Source organism: Scyliorhinus torazame, chromosome 22, assembly GCF_047496885.1.
Source record: "Scyliorhinus torazame isolate Kashiwa2021f chromosome 22, sScyTor2.1, whole genome shotgun sequence".
Taxonomy (NCBI): domain Eukaryota; kingdom Metazoa; phylum Chordata; class Chondrichthyes; order Carcharhiniformes; family Scyliorhinidae; genus Scyliorhinus; species Scyliorhinus torazame.
In genome coordinates this window covers 109,595,612-109,615,482 of record NC_092728.1, presented here as the reverse complement: position 1 = coordinate 109,615,482, position 19,871 = coordinate 109,595,612, and the positions used below count along the sequence as shown (strand labels likewise).

The 19,871-nt window shown below is 56.1% G+C and overlaps 1 protein-coding gene across 1 annotated transcript in view; it reads left to right on the top strand.

The window, feature by feature from the left end:
• LOC140399362 (uncharacterized) overlaps positions 1-19,871 on the top strand; it is a 166,522-nt gene that overhangs the window by 134,392 nt on the left and 12,259 nt on the right. The window contains exon 38 of the mRNA XM_072488934.1: positions 9,194-9,262. Coding sequence (XP_072345035.1) covers positions 9,194-9,262 — 69 coding nt within the window. The remainder of the gene's footprint in view (positions 1-9,193; positions 9,263-19,871) is intronic.

Here is a 19,871-nt window from a genome sequence, read left to right as displayed (position 1 = left end):
CGCTCCCCCACAATCCCTCCCCTACCCCACAGTTCCTCCCCTCCCCCACATTCCCTCCCCTCCACCACATTCCCTCCCCCACATTCCCTCCCCCACATTCCCTCCCCTCCCCACATTCCCTCCCCTCCCCACATTCCCTCCCCTCCCCACATTCCCTCCCCTCCCCCACATTCCCTCCCCCCCACCACATTCCCTCCCCCCCACCACATTCCCTCCCCCCCCACATTCCCTCCTCCCCCACATTCCCTCCCCCCCCACATTCCCTCCCCTCCCCCACATACCCTCCCCTCCCCCACATTCCCTCCCCTCCCCACATTCCCTCCCCTCCCCCACATTCCCTCCCCTCCCCCACATTCCCTCCCCTCCCCCACATTGCCTCCCCTCCCCCACATTCCCTCCCCTCCCCCACAATCCTTCAACTCCGCTCCCCCACAATCCCACAACTCCCCTCCCCACAATCCCTCAACTCCCCTCCCCCACATCCCTCAACTCCCCTCCCCCACAATCCCTCAAATACCCTCCCCCACATTCCTCAACTCCCCTCCCCCACATTCCTCAACTCCCCTCCCCCACATCCCTCAACTCCCCTCCTCCACATTCCCTCCGCTCCCCCACAATCCCTCCCCTCCCCCACATTCCCTCCCCTCCCCCACATACCCTCCCCTCCCCCACAATCCCTCAACTCCCATCCCCCACATTCCCTCCCCTCCCCCACATACCCTCCCCTCCCCACAATCCCTCAACTCCCATCCCCCACATTCCCTCCCCTCCCCCACAATTCCTCCCCTTCACCACAATCCCTCAACTCCCCTCCCCCACATTCCCTCCCCTCCCCCACATTCCCTCCCCTCCCCCACATTCCCTCCCCTTTCTCACATTCCCTCCCCTCTCTCACATTCCCTCCCCTCTCTCACATTCCCTCCCCTCCCCCACATTCCCTCAACTCCCGTCCCCCACATTCCCTCTCCTCACCTACATATCCCCCTCCCCCACATTCTCTCCCCTCCCCCACATTCTCTCCCCTCCCCCATATTCCCTCCCCTCCCCCACAATCCCTCCCCTCCCCCACATTCCCTCCCCTCCCCCACATTCCCTCCCCTCCCCCACATTCCCTCCCCTCCCCACATTCCCTCCCCTCCCCCACATTCCCTCCCCTCCCCCACATTCCCTCCCCTCCCCCACATTCCCTCCCCTCCCCCACATTCCCTCCCCTCCCCCACATTCCCTCCCCCACATTCCCCCCTCCCCTACATTCCCCTCTCCCCCACATTCCCTCCCCTCCCTCACATTCCCTCCTCCCCCACAATCCCTCAACTCCCCTCCCCCCCAATCCCTCAACTCCCTTCCACCACAATCCCTCAACTCCCCTCCCCACATTCACTCCTCTCCCCCACATTCACTCTCCTCCCCCACAATCCCTCCACTCCCCCACATTCCCTCCCCTCCTCCACATTCACTCCCCTCCCCCACATTCACTCCCCTCCCCCACATTCACTCCCCTCCCACACATTCACTCCCCTCCCCCACATTTACTCCCCATCCCCATATTTACTCCCCTCCCCCACAATCCCTCCCTTCCCCCACATTCACTCCCTTCCCCCACATTCCCTCCCCTCCCCCACATTCCCTCCCCTCCCCCACATTCACTCCCCTCCCCCACATTCACTCCCCTCCCCCACATTCCCTCCCCTCCCCCACATTCCCTCCCCTCCCCCACATTCCCTCCCCTCCCCCACATTCCCTCCCCTCCCCCACATTCCCTCCCCTCCCCCACATTCCCTCCCCTCCCCACATTCCCTCCCCTCCCCACATTCCCTCCCCTCCCCACATTCCCTCCCCTCCCCCACATTCCCCCCCCCACATTCCCTCAACCCCCACACATTCCCTCCCCTCCCCCACATACCCTCCCCTTCCCCCACATTCCCTCCCCTCCCCCACATTCCCTCCCCTACCCCACATTCCCTCCCCTCCCCCACATTCCCTCCCCTCCCCCACATTCCCTCCCCTCCCCCACAATCCTTCAACTCCGCTCCCCCACAATCCCACAACTCCCCTCCCCACAATCCCTCAACTCCCCTCCCCCACATCCCTCAACTCCCCTCCCCACAATCCCTCAAATACCCTCCCTCACATTCCTCAACTCCCCTCCCCCACATCCCTCAACTCCCCTCCTCCACATTCCCTCCGCTCCCCCACAATCCCTCCCCTACCCCACATTCCCTCCCCTCCCCCACATTCCCTCCCCTCCCCCACATTCCCTCCCCTCCCCCACATTCCCTCCCCTCCCCCACATTCCCTCCCCTCCCCCACATTCCCTCCCCTCCCCCACATTCCCTCCCCTCCCCCACATTCCGTCCCCCACATTCTCCCCCTCCCCTACATTCCCCTCTCCCCCACATTCCCTCCCCTCCCTCACATTCCCTCCCCTCCCTCACATTCCCTCCCCTCCCTCACATTCCCTCCCCTCCCTCACATTCCCTCCTCCCCCACAATCCCTCAACTCCCCTCCCCCCAATCCCTCAACTCCCTTCCCCCACAATCCCTCAACTCCCCTCCACACATTCACTCCTCTCCCCCACATTCACTCCCCTCCCCCACATTCCCTCCCCTCCTCCACATTCACTCCCCTCCCCCACATTCACTCCCCTCCCCCACATTCACTCCCCTCCCCCACATTCACTCCCCTCCCACACATTCACTCCCCTCCCCCACATTTACTCCCCATCCCCACATTTACTCCCCTCCCCCACAATCCCTCCCTTCCCCCACATTCACTCCTTTCCCCCACATTCACTCCCTTCCCCCACATTCCCTCCCCTCCCCCACATTCCCTCCCCTCCCCCACATTCCCTCCCCTCCCCCACATTCCCTCCCCTCCCCCACATTCCCTCCCCTCCCCCACAATCCCTCCCCTCCCCCACATTCCCTCCCCTCCCCCACATTCACTCCCCTCCCCCACATTCCCTCCCCTCCCCCACATTCCCTCCCCTCCCCCACATTCACTCCCCTCCCCCACATTCCCTCCCTTCCCACACATTCACTCCCCTCCCCCACATTCCCTCCCCTCCCCCACATTCCCTCCCCTCCCCCACATTCCCTCCCCTCCCCCACATTCCCTCCCCTCCCCCACAATCCCTCCCCTCCGCCACAATCCCTCCCCTACCCCACAATCCCTCCCCTCCCCCACAATCCCTCCCCTCCCCCACATTCCCTCCCCTCCTCCACATTCCCCCCTCCCCCACTTCCCCCCCCACTTCCCCCCCCCCACATTCCCCCCCCACAATCCCTCCCCTCCCCCACATTCCCTCCCCTCCGCCACAATCCCTCCCCTCCCCCACATTCACTCTCCCCCCCCCCCCCACACATTCCCCCCCACATTCCCTCCCCTCCCCCACAATCCCTCCCCCACAATCCCTCTCCCCCTCTCCCCCACAGCCTCTTGTTCGGCTTAGCTGTTGGCCGGAGGTCTGGTGCATGATGCGGACGACGCCAGCTGCGCCGGTTCAATTCCCACATCAGCCAAGGTAATCCATGAGCTGCCTTCTCAAATTTGCGTCTCGGCTGTGAGTGTGGTGACCATCCGGTTGAATCGCCACCATTCAGCTCCCTCTCAAAGAGGAAAACAGACTATGTTCCTCCAGGACTGTAACTACATTTACGCTTTGGATAAGTGAGATACCTGTGCTGCCTTCCAATCTCATGGAACATGACAGCCAGTGCTTCAGCTATCTCATTTGCCACTTCTTTCAAGATCTTGGAATGAAGTTTATCCAAAGCGGGAGATGTGTCAGTCTGCAGACCCCACAGTCTGCTCAGTGCCACTTCCCTGGTGATTGTAATTTTCCTGAGTTCCTCCCTCGCTCCCATTTGCTGATTTGCAGCTATTTCTGGGGGTGTTAATCGTGTTTTCTACGGCAAAGACAGATGCGAAATATCCGTTTAGTTCCTATGCCATCGCCCTACTTTCCGTGAGTAATTCAACGCACACATTTCCTTTAGGACAATGCTGACTTTGTCAGCTCTTTGCTAATTTAAATACCAACACAAACTCTTACTTTATATTACTGGCTAGCTTTTTGTCATACTGGTTTTCCCCGCCTCATCAATCTTTTTCCCATTCTTTGTTTATTATATTCTTTCCAAGTTTCTGACCTGCCTCGCGTCTTTGAACAAATATTGGTTTTTTCTTTCAGTTTAATGCTGATTTTAATTTTTCTAGTTACCCACTGATGAGAGTCCCTCCCATTGGAAAGTTTTTTTTTCTCGTGGCGATGTTTCTATTCAGCTTGTGCACCGCAGTGTCAGAGGCAAACCCGCCCAATGCTTTCAGCCAAGATTCATAGAACATAGAACATCACAGCGCAGGACAGGCCCTTGGGCCCTCGATGTTGCGCCGACCTGGGAAACCACTCTGAAGCCCATCTACACTATTCCCTTATTGTCCATATGTCTATCCAATGACCATTTGAAGGCCCTTAGTGTTGGCGAGTCCACTACTGTTGCAGGCAGGGCATTCCACACCCTTACTACTCTCTGAGTAAAGAACCTACCTCTGATATCTGTCCTATATCTATCTCCCCTCAATTTAAAGCTATGTCCCCTCGTGCTAGACATCACCATCCGAGGAAAAAGGCTCTCACTGTCCACCCTATCCAATCCTCTGATCATCTTGTATGCCTCAATTAAGTCACCTCTTAACCTTCTTCTCTCTAATGAAAACAGCCTCAAGTCCCTCAGCCTTTCCTCATAAGATCTTCCCTCCATACCAGGCAACATTCTGGTAAATCTCCTCTGCACCCTTTCCAATTCTTCCACGTCCTTCCTATAATGCGGCGACCAGAATTGCACGCAATACTCCAAATGCGGCCGCACCAGAGTTTTGTACAGCTGCAACATAACCTCATGGCTCCGAAACTCAATCCCTCTACCAATAAAAGCTAACACACCGTATGCCTTCTCAACAACCCTCTCAACCTGGGTGGTAACTTTCAGGGATCTATGTACTTGGACACTGAGATCTCTCTGCTCATCCACACTGCCAAGAATCTTACCATTAGCCCAGTACTCTGTCTTCCTGTTATTCCTTCCAAAATGAATCACCTCACACTTTTCTGCATTAAACTCCATTTGCCACCTCTCAGCCCAGCGCTGCAGTTTATCTATGTCCCTCTGTAACTTGTAACATCCTTCCGCACTGTCCACAACTCCACCGACTTTAGTGTCATCTGCAAATTTACTCACCCATCCTTCTACGCCCTCCTCCAGGTCATTTATAAAAATGACAAATAGCAGTGGCCCCAAAACAGATCCTTGTGATACACCACTAATAACTGGACTCCAGTCTGAATATTTCCCATCAACCACCACACTTTGTCTTCTTCCAGCTAGCCAATTTCTGATCCAAACTGCTAAATCACCCTGAATCCCATGCCTCCGTATTTTCTGCAGTAGCCTACCGTGGGGAACCTTATCAAACGCTTTACTGAAATCCATATACACCACATCAACTGCTTTACCCTCATCCACCTGTTTGGTCACCTTCTCAAAGAACTCTATAAGGTTTGTGAGGCACGACCTACCCTTCACAAAACCGTGTTGACTATCGCGAATCAAATTATTCCTTTCCAGATGATTATACATCCTATCTCTTATAAACCTTTCCAAGATTTTGCCCACAACAGAAGTAAGGCTCACTGGTCTATAGTTACTGGGGTTGTCTCTACTCCCCTTCTTGAACAAGGGGACAACATTTGCTATCCTCCAGTCTTCTGGCACTATTCCTGTAGACAAAGATGACTTAAAGATCAAAGCCAAAGGCTCAGCAATCTCCTCCCTCGCTTCCCAGAGAATTCTAGGATAAATCCCATCCGGCCCAGGAGACTTGTCTATTTTCACACTTTCCAGAATTGCTAACACCTCCTCCTTATGAACCACAAGCCCTTCTAGTCTAGTAGCCTGAATCTCACTATTCTCCTCGACAACATTGTCTTTTTCCTGTGTGAATACTGATGAAAAATATTCATTTAGCACATTTCCTATCCCGTCGGATTCCAAGCACAACTTCCCACTACTATCCTTGACTGGCCCTACTCATACCCTACTCATTCTTTTATTCCTGACATATCTATAGAAAGCTTTAGGGTTATCCTTGATCCGACCTGCCAAAGACTTCTCATGTCCCCTCCTGGCTCTTCTTAGCTCTCTCTTTAGGTCCTTCCGAGCTAACTTGTAACTCTCGAGCGCCCTAACTGAACCTTCATGTCTCATCTTTACATAAGCCTCCTTCTTCCTATTGACAAGTGTTTCGACTGCTTTAGTAAACCACGGTTCCCTTGCTCGACCACTTCCTCCCTGCCTGACAGGTACATACTTATCAAGGACACGCAGTAGCTGTTCCTTGAACAAGCTCCACATTTCCATTGTGCCCATCCCCTGCAGTTTTCCTCTCCATCTGATGCATCCTAAGTCTTGCCTCATCGCATCATAATTGCCTTTCCCCCAGATATAACTCTTGCCCTGCGGTATATACCTATCCCCTTCCATCACGAAAGTAAATTCAGCCAGCGGCATTCGCAACTCTCAGGCAGACATTTGTGAATTAATGTCCTCATCCAGAGATTTAAACCTAATTAAGCAGATGAACACTCTGGGGGCAGTACTGAGGGAGTGCTGCACTGTCAGAGGGTCAGTATTGAGGGAGTGCTGGACTGTCAGAGGGTCAGTACTGAGGGAGTGCTGCACTGTCAGAGGGTCAGTACTGAGGGAGTGCAGCACTGTCAGAAGGTCAGTACTGAGGGAGTGCCGCACTGTCAGAGGGTCAGTACTGAGGGAGTACTGCACTGTCAGAGGATCAGTACTGAGGGAGTGCCGCACTGTCAGAGGGTCAGTGCTGAGGGATTGCTGCACTGTCAGCGGGTCAGTACTAAGGGAGTGCTGCACTGTCAGAGGGTCAGTACTGAGGGAGAGATGCACTGTCAGAGGGTCAGTACTGAGGGAGTGCCGCACTGTCAGAGGGTCAGTACGGAGGGAGTGCTGCACTGTCATAGGGTCAGTACTGAGGGAGTGCTGCATCGTCAGAAGGTCAGTACTGAGGGAGTGCCGCACTGTCAGAGGGTCAGTACTGAGGGAGAGCTGCACTGTCAGAGGGTCAGTACTGAGGGAGTGCCGCACTGTCAGAGGGTCAGTACTGAGGGAGTGCCGCACTGTCAGAGGGTCAGTACTGAGGGAGTGCTGCACTGTCAGAGGGTCAGTACTGAGGGAGCGCTGCGCTGTCAGAGGGTCAGTACAGAGGGTGTGCTGCACTGTCAGAGGGTCAGTACTGAGGGAGTGCTGCACTGTCAGAGGGTCAGTACTGAGGGAGTGCTGAACTGTCAGAGAGTCAGTACTGAGGGAGTGCCGCACTGTCAGAGGGTCAGTACTGAGGGAGTGCCGCACTGTCAGAGGATCAGTACTGAGGGAGTGCCGCACTGTCAGAGGGTCAGTGCTGAGGGATTGCTGCACTGTCAGCGGGTCAGTACTAAGGGAGTGCTGCACTGTCAGAGGGTCAGTACTGAGGGAGAGATGCACTGTCAGAGGGTCAGTACTGAGGGAGTGCCGCACTGTCAGAGGGTCAGTACGGAGGGAGTGCTGCACTGTCATAGGGTCAGTACTGAGGGAGTGCTGCATCGTCAGAAGGTCAGTACTGAGGGAGTGCCGCACTGTCAGAGGGTCAGTACTGAGGGAGAGCTGCACTGTCAGAGGGTCAGTACTGAGGGAGTGCCGCACTGTCAGAGGGTCAGTACTGAGGGAGTGCCGCACTGTCAGAGGGTCAGTACTGAGGGAGTGCTGCACTGTCAGAGGGTCAGTACTGAGGGAGCGCTGCGCTGTCAGAGGGTCAGTACAGAGGGTGTGCTGCACTGTCAGAGGGTCAGTACTGAGGGAGTGCTGCACTGTCAGAGGGTCAGTACTGAGGGAGTGCTGAACTGTCAGAGAGTCAGTACTGAGGGAGTGCCGCACTGTCAGAGGGTCAGTACTGAGGGAGTGCCGCACTGTCAGAGGGTCAGTGCTGAGGGAGTGCCGCACTGTCAGAGGGTCACTACTGAGGGACTGCCGCACTGTCAGAGGGTCAGTACTGAGGGAGTGCCGCACTGTCAGAGGGTCAGTGCTGAGGGAGTGCCGCACTGTCAGAGGGTCACTACTGAGGGACTGCCGCACTGTCAGAGGGTCAGTACTGAGGGAGTGCCGCACTGTCAGAGGGTCAGTACTGAGGGAGTGCTGCACTGTCAGAGGGTCAGTACTGAGGGAGTGCCGTACTGTCAGAGGGTCAGTACTGAGGGAGTGCCGCACTGTCAGAGGGTCAGTACTGAGGGAGTGCCGCACTGTCAGAGGGTCAGTGCTGAGGGAGTGCCGCACTGTCAGAGGGTCAGTACTGAGGGAGTGCTGCACTGTCAGAGGGTCAGTTCTGAGTGATTGCTGCCTGTCAGAGGGTCAGTACTGAGGGAGTGCTGCACTGTCAGAGGGTCAGTACTGAGGGAGTGCTGCACTGTCAGAGGGTCAGTACTGAAGGAGTGCTGCACTGTTGGAGGTCCTTTCAGATGAGACATTAAACTCAGAGGCAGCACGGTTGCGCAGTGGTTAGCACTGCTGCCTCACAGCACCGAAGTCCCAGATTCGGTCCCGGCTCTGGGTCACTGTCCGTGTGGAGTTTGCACATTCTCCCCGTGTTTGCGCGGGTTTCGACCCCACAACCCAAAGATGTGCAGGGTAGTTGGACTGGCCACGCTAAATTGCCCCTTAATTGGAGAAAAAACAATTAGATACTCTAAATTTAAAAACAGTGACATTAAACTCCTTCATTGATGTCAGTACTGACCCTCTGGCAGGAAGATATTCCTGACTTCCCGGCCAATATTTATCTCTCAATCCAACACCAGTTCAGTGTCACCTGGCTGATTGTCAGATCTTGTTGTGCAGAAATTGCAACCACTTCCTACGTTATTCTTGGGAAATGGGCGTCAGCTGATCAATGTCTGCTTCGTGGGGGAGACTTTCCCCACCTGAAGGTGCTGCTGTTTAGAGAGACGGCCTGACCCGCGAGCCAACAGCAGGAAGGTCCCAGAGCCCACATTCCATTGGCTGATGATATTGTCTCGGATTGTCCGTTTCCACATTAACTGATTTTGATTTTCTCCTCTACCCTCCTGTCTCGTACCAGGCAAGAGTCACTTCTTGGCCCAAGGAGGCGCCAGGCTCCTGGTTCAGTGAATACAAGCGGGGTAAACTGGTAAGCAGGCATCGATTTCCCTTCCAGTCTGTAATCAGTCTCGTATTTTTCAGAGCAAAATGGCTCGATGGCCGAAAGAGCAGCCTGGTTCTTGGTATAGTCATTACAAGCGAGGGGCCCTGGTAAGTGGCTGGACTGCATCGCATCTCACATCCTGGCTGCCACAGGAAGCTGCTTCCCAAACTGGCATCTCAGTACTGTCACTCACACTCCACTCTGCACTGTCTCACTCACTGAGCTACTCAGAGGAGAATAGGATTGACATTCCCCCCGAGGACCTCACAACCTGACTACAGACCGAGTGGTGGAGAATGGGTTTGGAATAGAGGGGGACAGACACGATGCGCCAGACAGTCTCTTGCTGTGCGGTAAAACTCTGTGACTCTGTGACACTGCCTTCCGAGAGACAGTGTGTGCATCCGTACCCCAGTGAGAGTCAGTGTGTGTGGAACCCGTACCCCAGTGAGAGTCAGTGTGTGTGGGACCCGCACCCCAGTGAGAGTCAGTGTGTGTGGGACAAATACCCGTACCCCAGTGAGAGTCAGTGTCTGTGGGACCCGTACCCCAGTGAGAGTCAGTGTGTGTGGGACCCATACCCCAGTGAGAGTCAGTGTGTGTGGAACCCGTACCCCAGTGAGAGTCAGTGTGTGTGGGACCCGTTCCCCAGTGAGAGTCAGTGTGTGTGGGACCCGTACCCCAGCGAGAGTCAGTGTGTGTGGAACCCGTACCCCAGTGAGAGTCAGTGTGTGTGGGACAAATACCCCAGTGAGAGTCAGTGTGTGTGGAACCCGTACCCCAGTGAGAGTCAGTGTGTGTGGAACCCCTACCCCAGTGAGAGTCAGTGTGTGTGGAACCCCTACCCCAGTGAGAGTCAGTGTGTGTGGGACACGTACCCCAGTGAGAGTCAGTGTGTGTGGAACCCGTACCCCAGTGAGAGTCAGTGTGTGTGGAACCCGTACCCCAGTGAGAGTCAGTGTGTGTGGAACCCGTACCCCAGTGAGAGTCAGTGTGTGTGGGACCCGTACCCCAGTGAGAGTCAGTGTGTGTGGAACCCGTACCCCAGTGAGAGTCAGTGTGTGTGGAACCCGTACCCCAGTGAGAGTCAGTGTGTGTGGGACCCGTACCCCAGTGAGAGTCAGTGTGTGTGGGACCCGTACCCCAGTGAGAGTCAGTGAGTGTGGGACCCGTACCCCAGTGAGAGTCAGTGTGTGTGGGACCCGTACCCCAGTGAGAGTCAGTGTGTGTGGGACCCGTACCCCAGTGAGAGTCAGTGTGTGTGGAACCCTTACCCCAGTGAGAGTCAGTGTGTGTGGGACCCGTACCCCAGTGAGAGTCAGTGTGTGTGGGACCCGTACCCCAGTGAGAGTCAGTGTGTGTGGGACCCGTACCCCAGTGAGAGTCAGTGAGTGTGGGACCCGTACCCCAGTGAGAGTCAGTGTGTGTGGGACCCGTACCCCAGTGAGAGTCAGTGTGTGTGGGACCCGTACCCCAGTGAGAGTCAGTGTGTGTGGAACCCTTACCCCAGTGAGAGTCAGTGTGTGTGGGACCCGTACCCCAGTGAGAGTCAGTGTGTGTGGGACCCGTACCCCAGTGAGAGTCAGTGTGTGTGGGACCCGTACCCCAGTGAGAGTCAGTGTGTGTGGGACCCGTACCCCAGTGAGTGTCAGTGTGTGGGACCCGTACCCCAGTGAGAGTCAGTGTGTGTGGGACCCGTACCCCAGTGAGAGTCAGTGTGTGCGGGACCCGTACCCCAGTGAGAGTCAGTGTGTGCGGGAACCGTACCACAGTGAGAGTCAGTGTGTGTGGAACCCGTACCCCAGTGAGAGTGGGACCCGTACCCCAGTGAGAGTCAGTGTGTGTGGGACCTGTACCCCAGTGAGAGTCAGTGTGTGTGGAACCCGTACCCCAGTGAGAGTCAGTGTGTGTGGGACCCGTACCCCAGTGAGAGTCAGTGTGTGTGGGACCCGTACCCCAGTGAGAGTCAGTGTGTGTGGGACCCGTACCCCAGTGAGAGTCAGTGTGTGTTGAACCCGTACCTCAGTGAGAGTCAGTGTCTGGGACCCGTACCCCAGTGAGAGTCAGTGTGTGTGGGACCCGTACCCCAGTGAGAGCCAGTGTGTGTGGGAACTATACCCCAGTGAGAGTCAGTGTGTATTGTTGGAACTGTACTAAAGTGAGACCAGCTTTGGGAGAGGAATATAGGGTGGATGTTTAGACTTTGGTCAGGTTGGCACTGCCAATGTAAGTGGAAAGCTGAGCAGCTCAGTCAGTGTCGCCCCCCCCCCCCCCGACGTTTCTCTGCTCCTTCTGCTGCTTTGAACTTTGTGTTTCTGCTCCTGATGTCAGTGCGATCGCGTTGGCTCCGAGACATCGCCACCCGTCGCAGCCACTTACCCCGTCTGCTTCACCAGAGACTTGACAAGCCGCAGGCAGCCGTTAAAGGTTGGCAGGGCATCAGGAGGGTTCGGCGAGCTGGGGGAGGGGGGGGGGGGGGGGTGCGTTTCACTGCAGTCTGTTCCTGTTGCCTAGACAGTGCAGCAGCCAAGCTGCACCGGGGGCGTGAGGGCTCTGAGGAGGTTTCACTTGCGCTGTGTTTAGAATGTTCCCCACCACACCCCGTACTGTCGAGTCCGAGATCTTCCAACAGAACTTCAGTAAGGACAGGGGGAGGCAGCACCGAGTAAAATAAGAAACAATGTTTTATTTACACAAGCAATCTGTGTGCTTCCCGGGAGATCCCGGCCGGATTCCTCTCGGGTCGGCGCCTCACTGGCAGAGCTTTTGTACTCTGGGTAATTGAAAATCCCGCCCCTAGCGAGGGAGCGCGTACTCCACAAGGCACACGGGGAAGACCAGCATTCCCACCCGTAGGTCCCTATTACAGGAACATTGAGAATATGACAGTATAAGATTTACAATCATGATACCAGAACTGAGAATTAAATCTGAACAGGCTGGAGTTCCTGTCTAGGAACGAGCAGGCCGAGGGATGACCCCGAAGTTTCCACTTATATGGGCGACTGTAGCTGAGGGCCATCGATTTGTGAGAGTCACTGATACACCAAACAGGAATTCAGGAGAAACCTCTTCACCCACAGAGTGGGGAGAATGTGGGACTCGCTCCCTCAGGGAGTGGGGAGAATGTGGGACTCGCTCCCACAGGGAGTGGGGAGAATGTGGGACTCGCTCCCACAGGGAGTGGGGAGAATGTGGGACTCGCTCCCACAGGGAGTGGGGAGAATGTGGGACTCGCTCCCACAGGGAGTGGGGAGAATGTGGGACTCGCTCCCACAGGGAGTGGGGAGAATGTGGGACTCGCTCCCTCAGGGAGTGGGGAGAATGTGGGACTCGCTCCCTCAGGGAGTGGGGAGAATGTGGGACTCGCTCCCACAGGGAGTGGGGAGAATGTGGTTCTCGCTCCCACAGGGAGTGGGGAGAAAGTGGAACTCGATCCCACAGGGAGTGGGGAGAATGTGGGACTCGCTCCCACAGGGAGTGGGGAGAATGTGGGACTCGCTCCCACAGGGAGTGGGGAGAATGTGGGACTCGCTCCCTCAGGGAGTGGGGAGAATGTGGGACTCGCTCCCTCAGGGAGTGGGGAGAATGTGGGACTCGCTCCCTCAGGGAGTGGGGAGAATGTGAGACTCGCTCCCACAGGAAGTGGGGAGAATGTGGAACTCACTCCCTCAGGGAGTGGGGAGAATGTGGGACTCGCTCCCACAGGGAGTGGGGAGAATGTGGGACTCGCTCCCACAGGGAGTGGGGAGAATGTGGGACCCGCTCCCACAGGGAGTGGGGAGAATGTGGGACTCGCTCCCACAGGAAGTGGGGGAGAATGTGGGACTCGCTCCCACAGGGAGTGGGGAGAATGTGGGACTCGCTCCCACAGGGAGTGGGGAGAATGTGGGACTCGCTCCCACAGGGAGTGGGGAGAATGTGGGACTCGCTCCCACAGGGAGTGGGGAGAATGTGGGACTCGCTCCCACAGGGAGTGGGGAGAATGTGGGACTCGCTCCCACAGGGAGTGGGTAGAATGTGGGACTCGCTCTCACAGGGAGTGGGGAGAATGTGGGACTCGCTCCCACAGCGAGTGGGGAGAATGTGGGACTCGCTCCCACAGGGAGTGGGGAGAATGTGGGACCCGCTCCCACAGGGAGTGGGGAGAATGTGGGACCCGCTCCCACAGGGAGTGGGGAGAATGTGGGACCCGCTCCCACAGGGAGTGGGGAGAATGTGGGACTCGCTCCCACAGGGAGTGGGGAGAATGTGGGATTCGCTCCCACAGGGGGTGGGGAGAATGTGGGACCCGCTCCCACAGGGAGTGGGGAGAATGTGGGACTCGCTCCCACAGGGAGTGGGGAGAATATGGGACCCGCTCCCACAGGGAGTGGGGAGAATGTGGGACTCGCTCCCACAGGGAGTGGGGAGAATGTGGGACACGCTCCCACAGAGAGTGAGGAGAATGTGGGACTCGCTCCCACAGGGAGTGGGGAGAGTGTGGGACTCGCTTCCACAGGGAGTGGGGAGAGTGTGGGACTCGCTCCCACAGGGAGTGGGGAGAATGTGGGTCTCGCTCCCACAGGGAGTGGGGAGAAGGTGGAACTCACTCCCACAGGGAGTGGGGAGAATGTGGGACTCGCTCCCACAGGGAGTGGGGAGAAGGTGGAACTCGCTCCCTCAGGGAGTGGGGAGAATGTGGGACTCGCTCCCACAGGGAGTGGGGAGAATGTGGAACTCGCTCCCTCAGGGAATGGGGAGAATTGGGGACTCGCTCCCACAGGGAGTGGGGAGAATGTGGGACTCGCTCCCACAGGGAGTGGGGAGAATGTGGGACCCGCTCCCACAGGGAGTGGGGAGAAGGTGGAACTCACTCCCACAGGGAGTGGGGAGAATGTGGGACTCGCTCCCACAGGGAGTGGGGAGAATGTGGGTCTCGCTCCCACAGGGAGTGGGGAGAATGTGAGACTCACTCCCACAGGGAGTGGCGAGAATGTGGGACTCGCTCCCACAGGGAGCGGGGAGAATGTGGGACTCGCTCCCACAGGGAGTGGGGAGAATGTGGGACTTGGTCCCACAGGGAGTGAGGAGAATGTGGGACTCGCTCCCACAGGGAGCGAGGGGAATGTGGGACTCGCTCCCACAGGGAATGGGGAGAATGTGGGATCTATCCCTACACACCCTCACCCACTCATCACCTCACACCCTGACCCCCACCCAAACAGTTCTCTCCACAATGTTTTCCAATGTAAACAGGAGAAGCGGTCAGTGGTTAAGGGGAAGGTTGGGAAGGGGTCAGTGGTTAAGGGGAAGGTTGGGAAGGGGTCAGTGGTTAAGGAGCAGGTTGGGAAGGGGTCAGTGGTTAAGGGGAAGGTTGGGAAGGGGTCAGTGGTTAAGGAGAAGGTTGGGAACAGGTCAGTGGTTAAGGGGAATGTTGGGAAGGGGTCAGTGGTTAAGGAGAAGGTTGGGAACAGGTCAGTGGTTAAGGGGAATGTTGGGAAGGGGTCAGTGGTTAAGGAGAAGGTTGGGAACAGGTCAGTGGTTAAGGGGAATGTTGGGAAGGGGTCAGTGTTTAAGGGGAAGGTTGGGAAGGGGTCAGTGGTTAAGGGGAAGGTTGGGAAGGGGTCAATGGTTAAGGGGAATGTTGGGAAGGGGTCAGTGTTTAAGGGGAAGGTTGGGAAGGGGTCAGTGGTTAAGTAGAAGGTTGGGAAGGGGTCAGTGGTTAAGGGGAAGGTTGGGAAGGGGTCAGTGTTTAGGGAGAAGGTTGGGAAGGGGTCAGTGGTTAAGGGGAAGGTTGGGAAGGGGTCAGTGGTTAAGGGGAATGTTGGGAAGGGGTCAGTGGTTAAGGGGAAGGTTGGGAAGGGGTCAGTGGTTAAGGGGAATGTTGGGAAGGGTCAGTGGTTAAGGGGAAGGTTGGGAAGGGGTCAGTGTTTAGGGAGAAGGTTGGGAAGGGGTCAGTGGTTAAGGGGAAGGTTGGGAAGAGGTCAGTGTTTAGGGAGAAGGTTGGGAAGGGGTCAGTGGTTAAGAGGATGGTTGGGAAGGGGTCAGTGGTTAAGGAGAAGGTTGGGAACAGGTCAGTGGTTAAGGGGAATGTTGGGAAGGGGTCAGTGGTTAAGGGGAATGTTGGGAAGGGGTCAGTGGTTAAGGGGAATTTTGGGAAGGGGTCAGTGGTTAAGGGGAATGTTGGGAAGGGGTCAGTGGTTAAGGGGAATGTTGGGAAGGGGTCAGTGGTTAAGGGGAAGGTTGGGAAGAGATCTGGTTCTGGTGCCTGTCCTCTGCTTTTCTGCTTGGCTTTATCGCACTTCCTGCATGACCTTTGTCCCGTGTTCAGTCACTCTTTACGAGTGTTGGAGGAACCTGGAATCGCCCGTGGATCCCGGAACAGTGGTTGGTGAATGGGTTTTATTTCAAATTGGCTTCTTTCTGTTGTTTACTGTGAGACGGAAGAGACCCTCGAGGTTAAAGGTGAAATCACTGGAAATCTTAACTGACACTGGATCCAAACGTAAAGACGCAGCTCACTGCGAGGGGGAGGGGGCAGGACTGTGGTGGGGAGAGGGGTAAAGGGGGTCAGGAGAGTGGGGGGAAGGTGAGGGGGCAGGAGATTAAGGGGTGCAGTAGTGTAGGATATGGGGAGTGAGGGGGGCCAGGGAGTGGGGGGAAGGTGAGGGGGTTGAGTGGTGCAGGATGTGGAGTGAGGGGGCCGGGGGGGGAGGGGGAGGTGAATGGGTAGGTTGAGGAGTATGGGGGAGGTGCAGGATGCGAGGTGAGGGGAGGGGATGGTGGGTGAGAGGCAGCAATGGAACTTGAAGAGTTGAAGAAAGTCAGTTGAGTGATGCATAGAGAGAGATCTCGGCTGCAATTCAGCGACCGCTTTGCACCCGACGGGGATCCGGAGGCAACGGGAGAATCAAATCCCCAAACCAGCTTCCTTGTCGGGCTGATCCCAGCTTACCCGCCTCGCTCCGCCCAGACCTGTATATTTAAATGAGCCCTCATTTAAATACTCGGACGCCATGTACGCCCAGTGTCTAGGAGCCAGTGACCACGCCTGTGAGAATTCACCAGCGCCTCATTTAGTGCCAGTTTCCACGAATGTGGACCAGGTCCAACGGCATCTGGGGGAGATCGCCGGCCAGATCACCCCCCGGTGGTCAGGATAGGGCAGCGTGGCACTCCCGCCTGGCACTCCCTGGCACTCCCGCCTGGTCATCTCAACACTGCCATTCAGACGCCCTCGCACTGCCCAGGTGAGATGAAACGAAAATCGCTTATTGTCACGAGTAGGCTTCAAATGAAGTTACTGTGAAAAGCCCCTAGTCGCCACATTCCGGCGCCTGTTCGGGGAGGCTGGTACAGGAATTGAACCGTGCTGCTGGCCTGCCTTGGTCTGCTTTCAAAGCCAGCGATTTAGCCCAGTGTGCTAAACCAGCCCCAGGTTGGGCTGCCCGGGTGTCTGCTTGACACTTCCAGGGGTTGGGTCAGGGGGGAGGGCCTTTGCAATTGGAGAGGGGGGTTCAAGGGGCCTAGCGAAGGGTGGGGGGTAGCGTGGAGGTCCAGAAAGCTGGGGGGGCGGTGCCTGAAAGGTGGTATACATCGAACATACAGTGCAGAAGGAGGCCATTCGGCCCATCGAGTTTGCACAGACCCACTTAAGCCCTCACTTCCACCCTATCCCCGTAACCCAATAATCCCCTCTAAGCTTATTTGGACACTAAGGGCAATTTATCACGGCCAATCCACCTAACCGGCACGTCTTTGGACTGTGGGAGGAAACCGGAGCACCCGGAGGAAACCCACGCAGACACGGGGAGAACGTGCAGACTCCGCACAGACAGTGACCCAAGCCGGGAATCGAACCTAGGACCCTGGCACTGTGAAGCCACAGTGCTAACCACTGTGCTACTGTGCTGCCCAAAAAAGAGTATGTCTAGGGATCAGGGCTGCCAATCAAAATGGCACCTCGATGTGCGTGGAGCGAGCCTGCCAGCAAGCAGCAAATCAGTGAGGCTTCGGTCCAGAGAAACTCCCCAAGGCCCCAAAAAAACAAAAAAGTGCCGGTAATAGCGAGTGAATCTCGGAGCTGCAGCCGCCGACAAACACCCCACCAAACGCCGACTTGACCTTTTGTCCGCTGATTGACGCTCCTCGTGTTTGGGTGAAGCTGAGTGAAGACATAACATTGACAGTGACATCATTGAGGATTTACTGAGCTACTGGCAGTGGGAACAAACAACCTCGGAAACAGACTTTACCCGGCAATCACCATTCCCAGCAATCACCATTCCCGGAATTAGCCATTCCCGACAATCAACATTCCCGGCAATCACCATTCCCGGCAATCACCATTCCCGGCAATCACCATTCCCGGAAATAGCCATTCCCGACAATCAACATTCCCGGCAATCACCATTCCCGGAATTAGCCATTCCCAGCAATCACCATTCCCAGCAGTAGCCATTCCCAGCAAACACCATTCCCGGCAATCACCATTCCCGGAAATAGCCATTCCCGACAATCACCATTCCCGGCAATCACCATTCCCGGCAATCACCATTCCCGGAAATAGCCATTCCCAGCAATCACCATTCCCAGCAGTAGCCATTCCCAGCAATAGCCATTCCTGGCAAACACCATTCCCGGCAATAGTCATTCCCAGCAATCACCATTCTCGGCAATCACCATTCCCGGAAATAGCCATTCCCAGCAATCACCATTCCCAGCAGTAGCCATTCCCAGCAATAGCCATTCCTGGCAATCACCATTCCCAGCAATCACCATTCCCAGCAGTAGCCATTCCCAGCAATAGCCATTCCTGGCAATCACCATTCCTGGCAATCACCATTCCCGGCAATCACCATTCCCGCCAATCACCATTCCTGGCAATAGCCATTCCCAGCAATCACCATTCCCGACAATCACCATTCCCGCCAGTAGCCATTCCCGGCAATAGCCATTCCTGACAATCACCATTCCCGGCAATCACCATTCCCGGCAATCGCCATTCCCGGCAATCGCCATTCCCGGCAATCACCATTCCCGGCAATAGCCATTCCTGACAATCGCCATTCCTGGCAATCGCCATTCCCGGCAATCGCCATTCCCAGCAATCACCATTCCCGGCAATAGCCATTCCCAGCAATCACCATTCCCATCGATGACCATTCCCAGCAATCATCATTCCCACCGATGACCATTCCCAGCAATCACCATTCCCAGCAATCACCATTCCCGGCAACAGCCATTCCTGACAATCACCATTCCCGGCAATCGCCATTCCCGACAATCACCATTCCCGACAATCACCATTCCCAGAAATCGCTATTCCCAGCAATAGCCATTCCCGGCAACAGCCATTCCCGACAATCACCATTCCCGGCAATCACCATTCCCGGCAAGCACCATTCCCGGCAATTACCATTCCCAGCAATCACCATTCCCAGCAATCGCTATTCCCAGCAATAGCCATTCCCGGCAATCACCATTCCCAGCAATCGCTATTCCCAGCAACAGCCATTCCCAGCAATCACCATTCCCAGCAATCTCTATTCCCAACAACAGCCATTCCCGGCAATCTCCATTCCCGGCAACTGCCATTCCCGGCAGTAGCCATTCGCGGCAGTAGCCATTCCCGGCAATCGCCATTCCCAGCAATCGCTATTCCCAGCAACAGCCATTCCTGGCAATCGGCATTCCCGGCAATCGCTATTCCCGGCAATCACCATTCCCGGCAATCGCCAATCCCGGCAACAGCCATTCCCGGCAATCACCATTCCTGGCAATCGCTATTCCCGGCAATCACACATTCCTGGCAATCGCTATTCCCGGCAATTACCATTCCCGGCAATCGCCATTCCCGGCAATAGCCATTCCCGACAATAGCCATTCCCGGCAATCACCATTCCCGGAAATAGCCATTCCCGGCAATCACCATTCCCGGCAATCACCATTCCCGGCAATCACCATTCCCAGCATCACCATTCCTGGCAATCACCATTCCCGGAAATAGCCATTCCCGACAATCAACATTCCCGGCAATCACCATTCCCGGAAATAGCCATTCCCAGCAATCACCATTCCCAGCAGTAGCCATTCCCAGCAAACACCATTCCCGGCAATCACCATTCCCGGCAATCACCATTCCCGGAAATAGCCATTCCCAGCAATCACCATTCTCAGCAATCACCATTCCCAGCAATCACCATTCCCAGCAGTAGCCATTCCCAGCAATAGCCATTCCTGGCAAACACCATTCCCGGCAATAGTCATTCCCAGCAATCACCATTCCCGGAAATAGCCATTCCCAGCAATCACCATTCCCAGCAGTAGCCATTCCTGGCAATCACCATTCCCGGCAATCGCCATTCCCGGCAATCACCATTCCCGGCAATCGCCATTCCCGGCAATAGCCATTCCCAACAATCACCATTCCCGGCAATAACCATTCCCGCCAGTAGCCATTCCCGGCAATAGCCATTCCTGACAATCACCATTCCCGGCAATCACCATTCCCGGCAATCGCCATTCCCGGCAATAGCCATTCCTGACAATCGCCATTCCCGGCAATCGCCATTCCCGGCAATCGCCATTCCCGGCAATCACCATTCCAGGC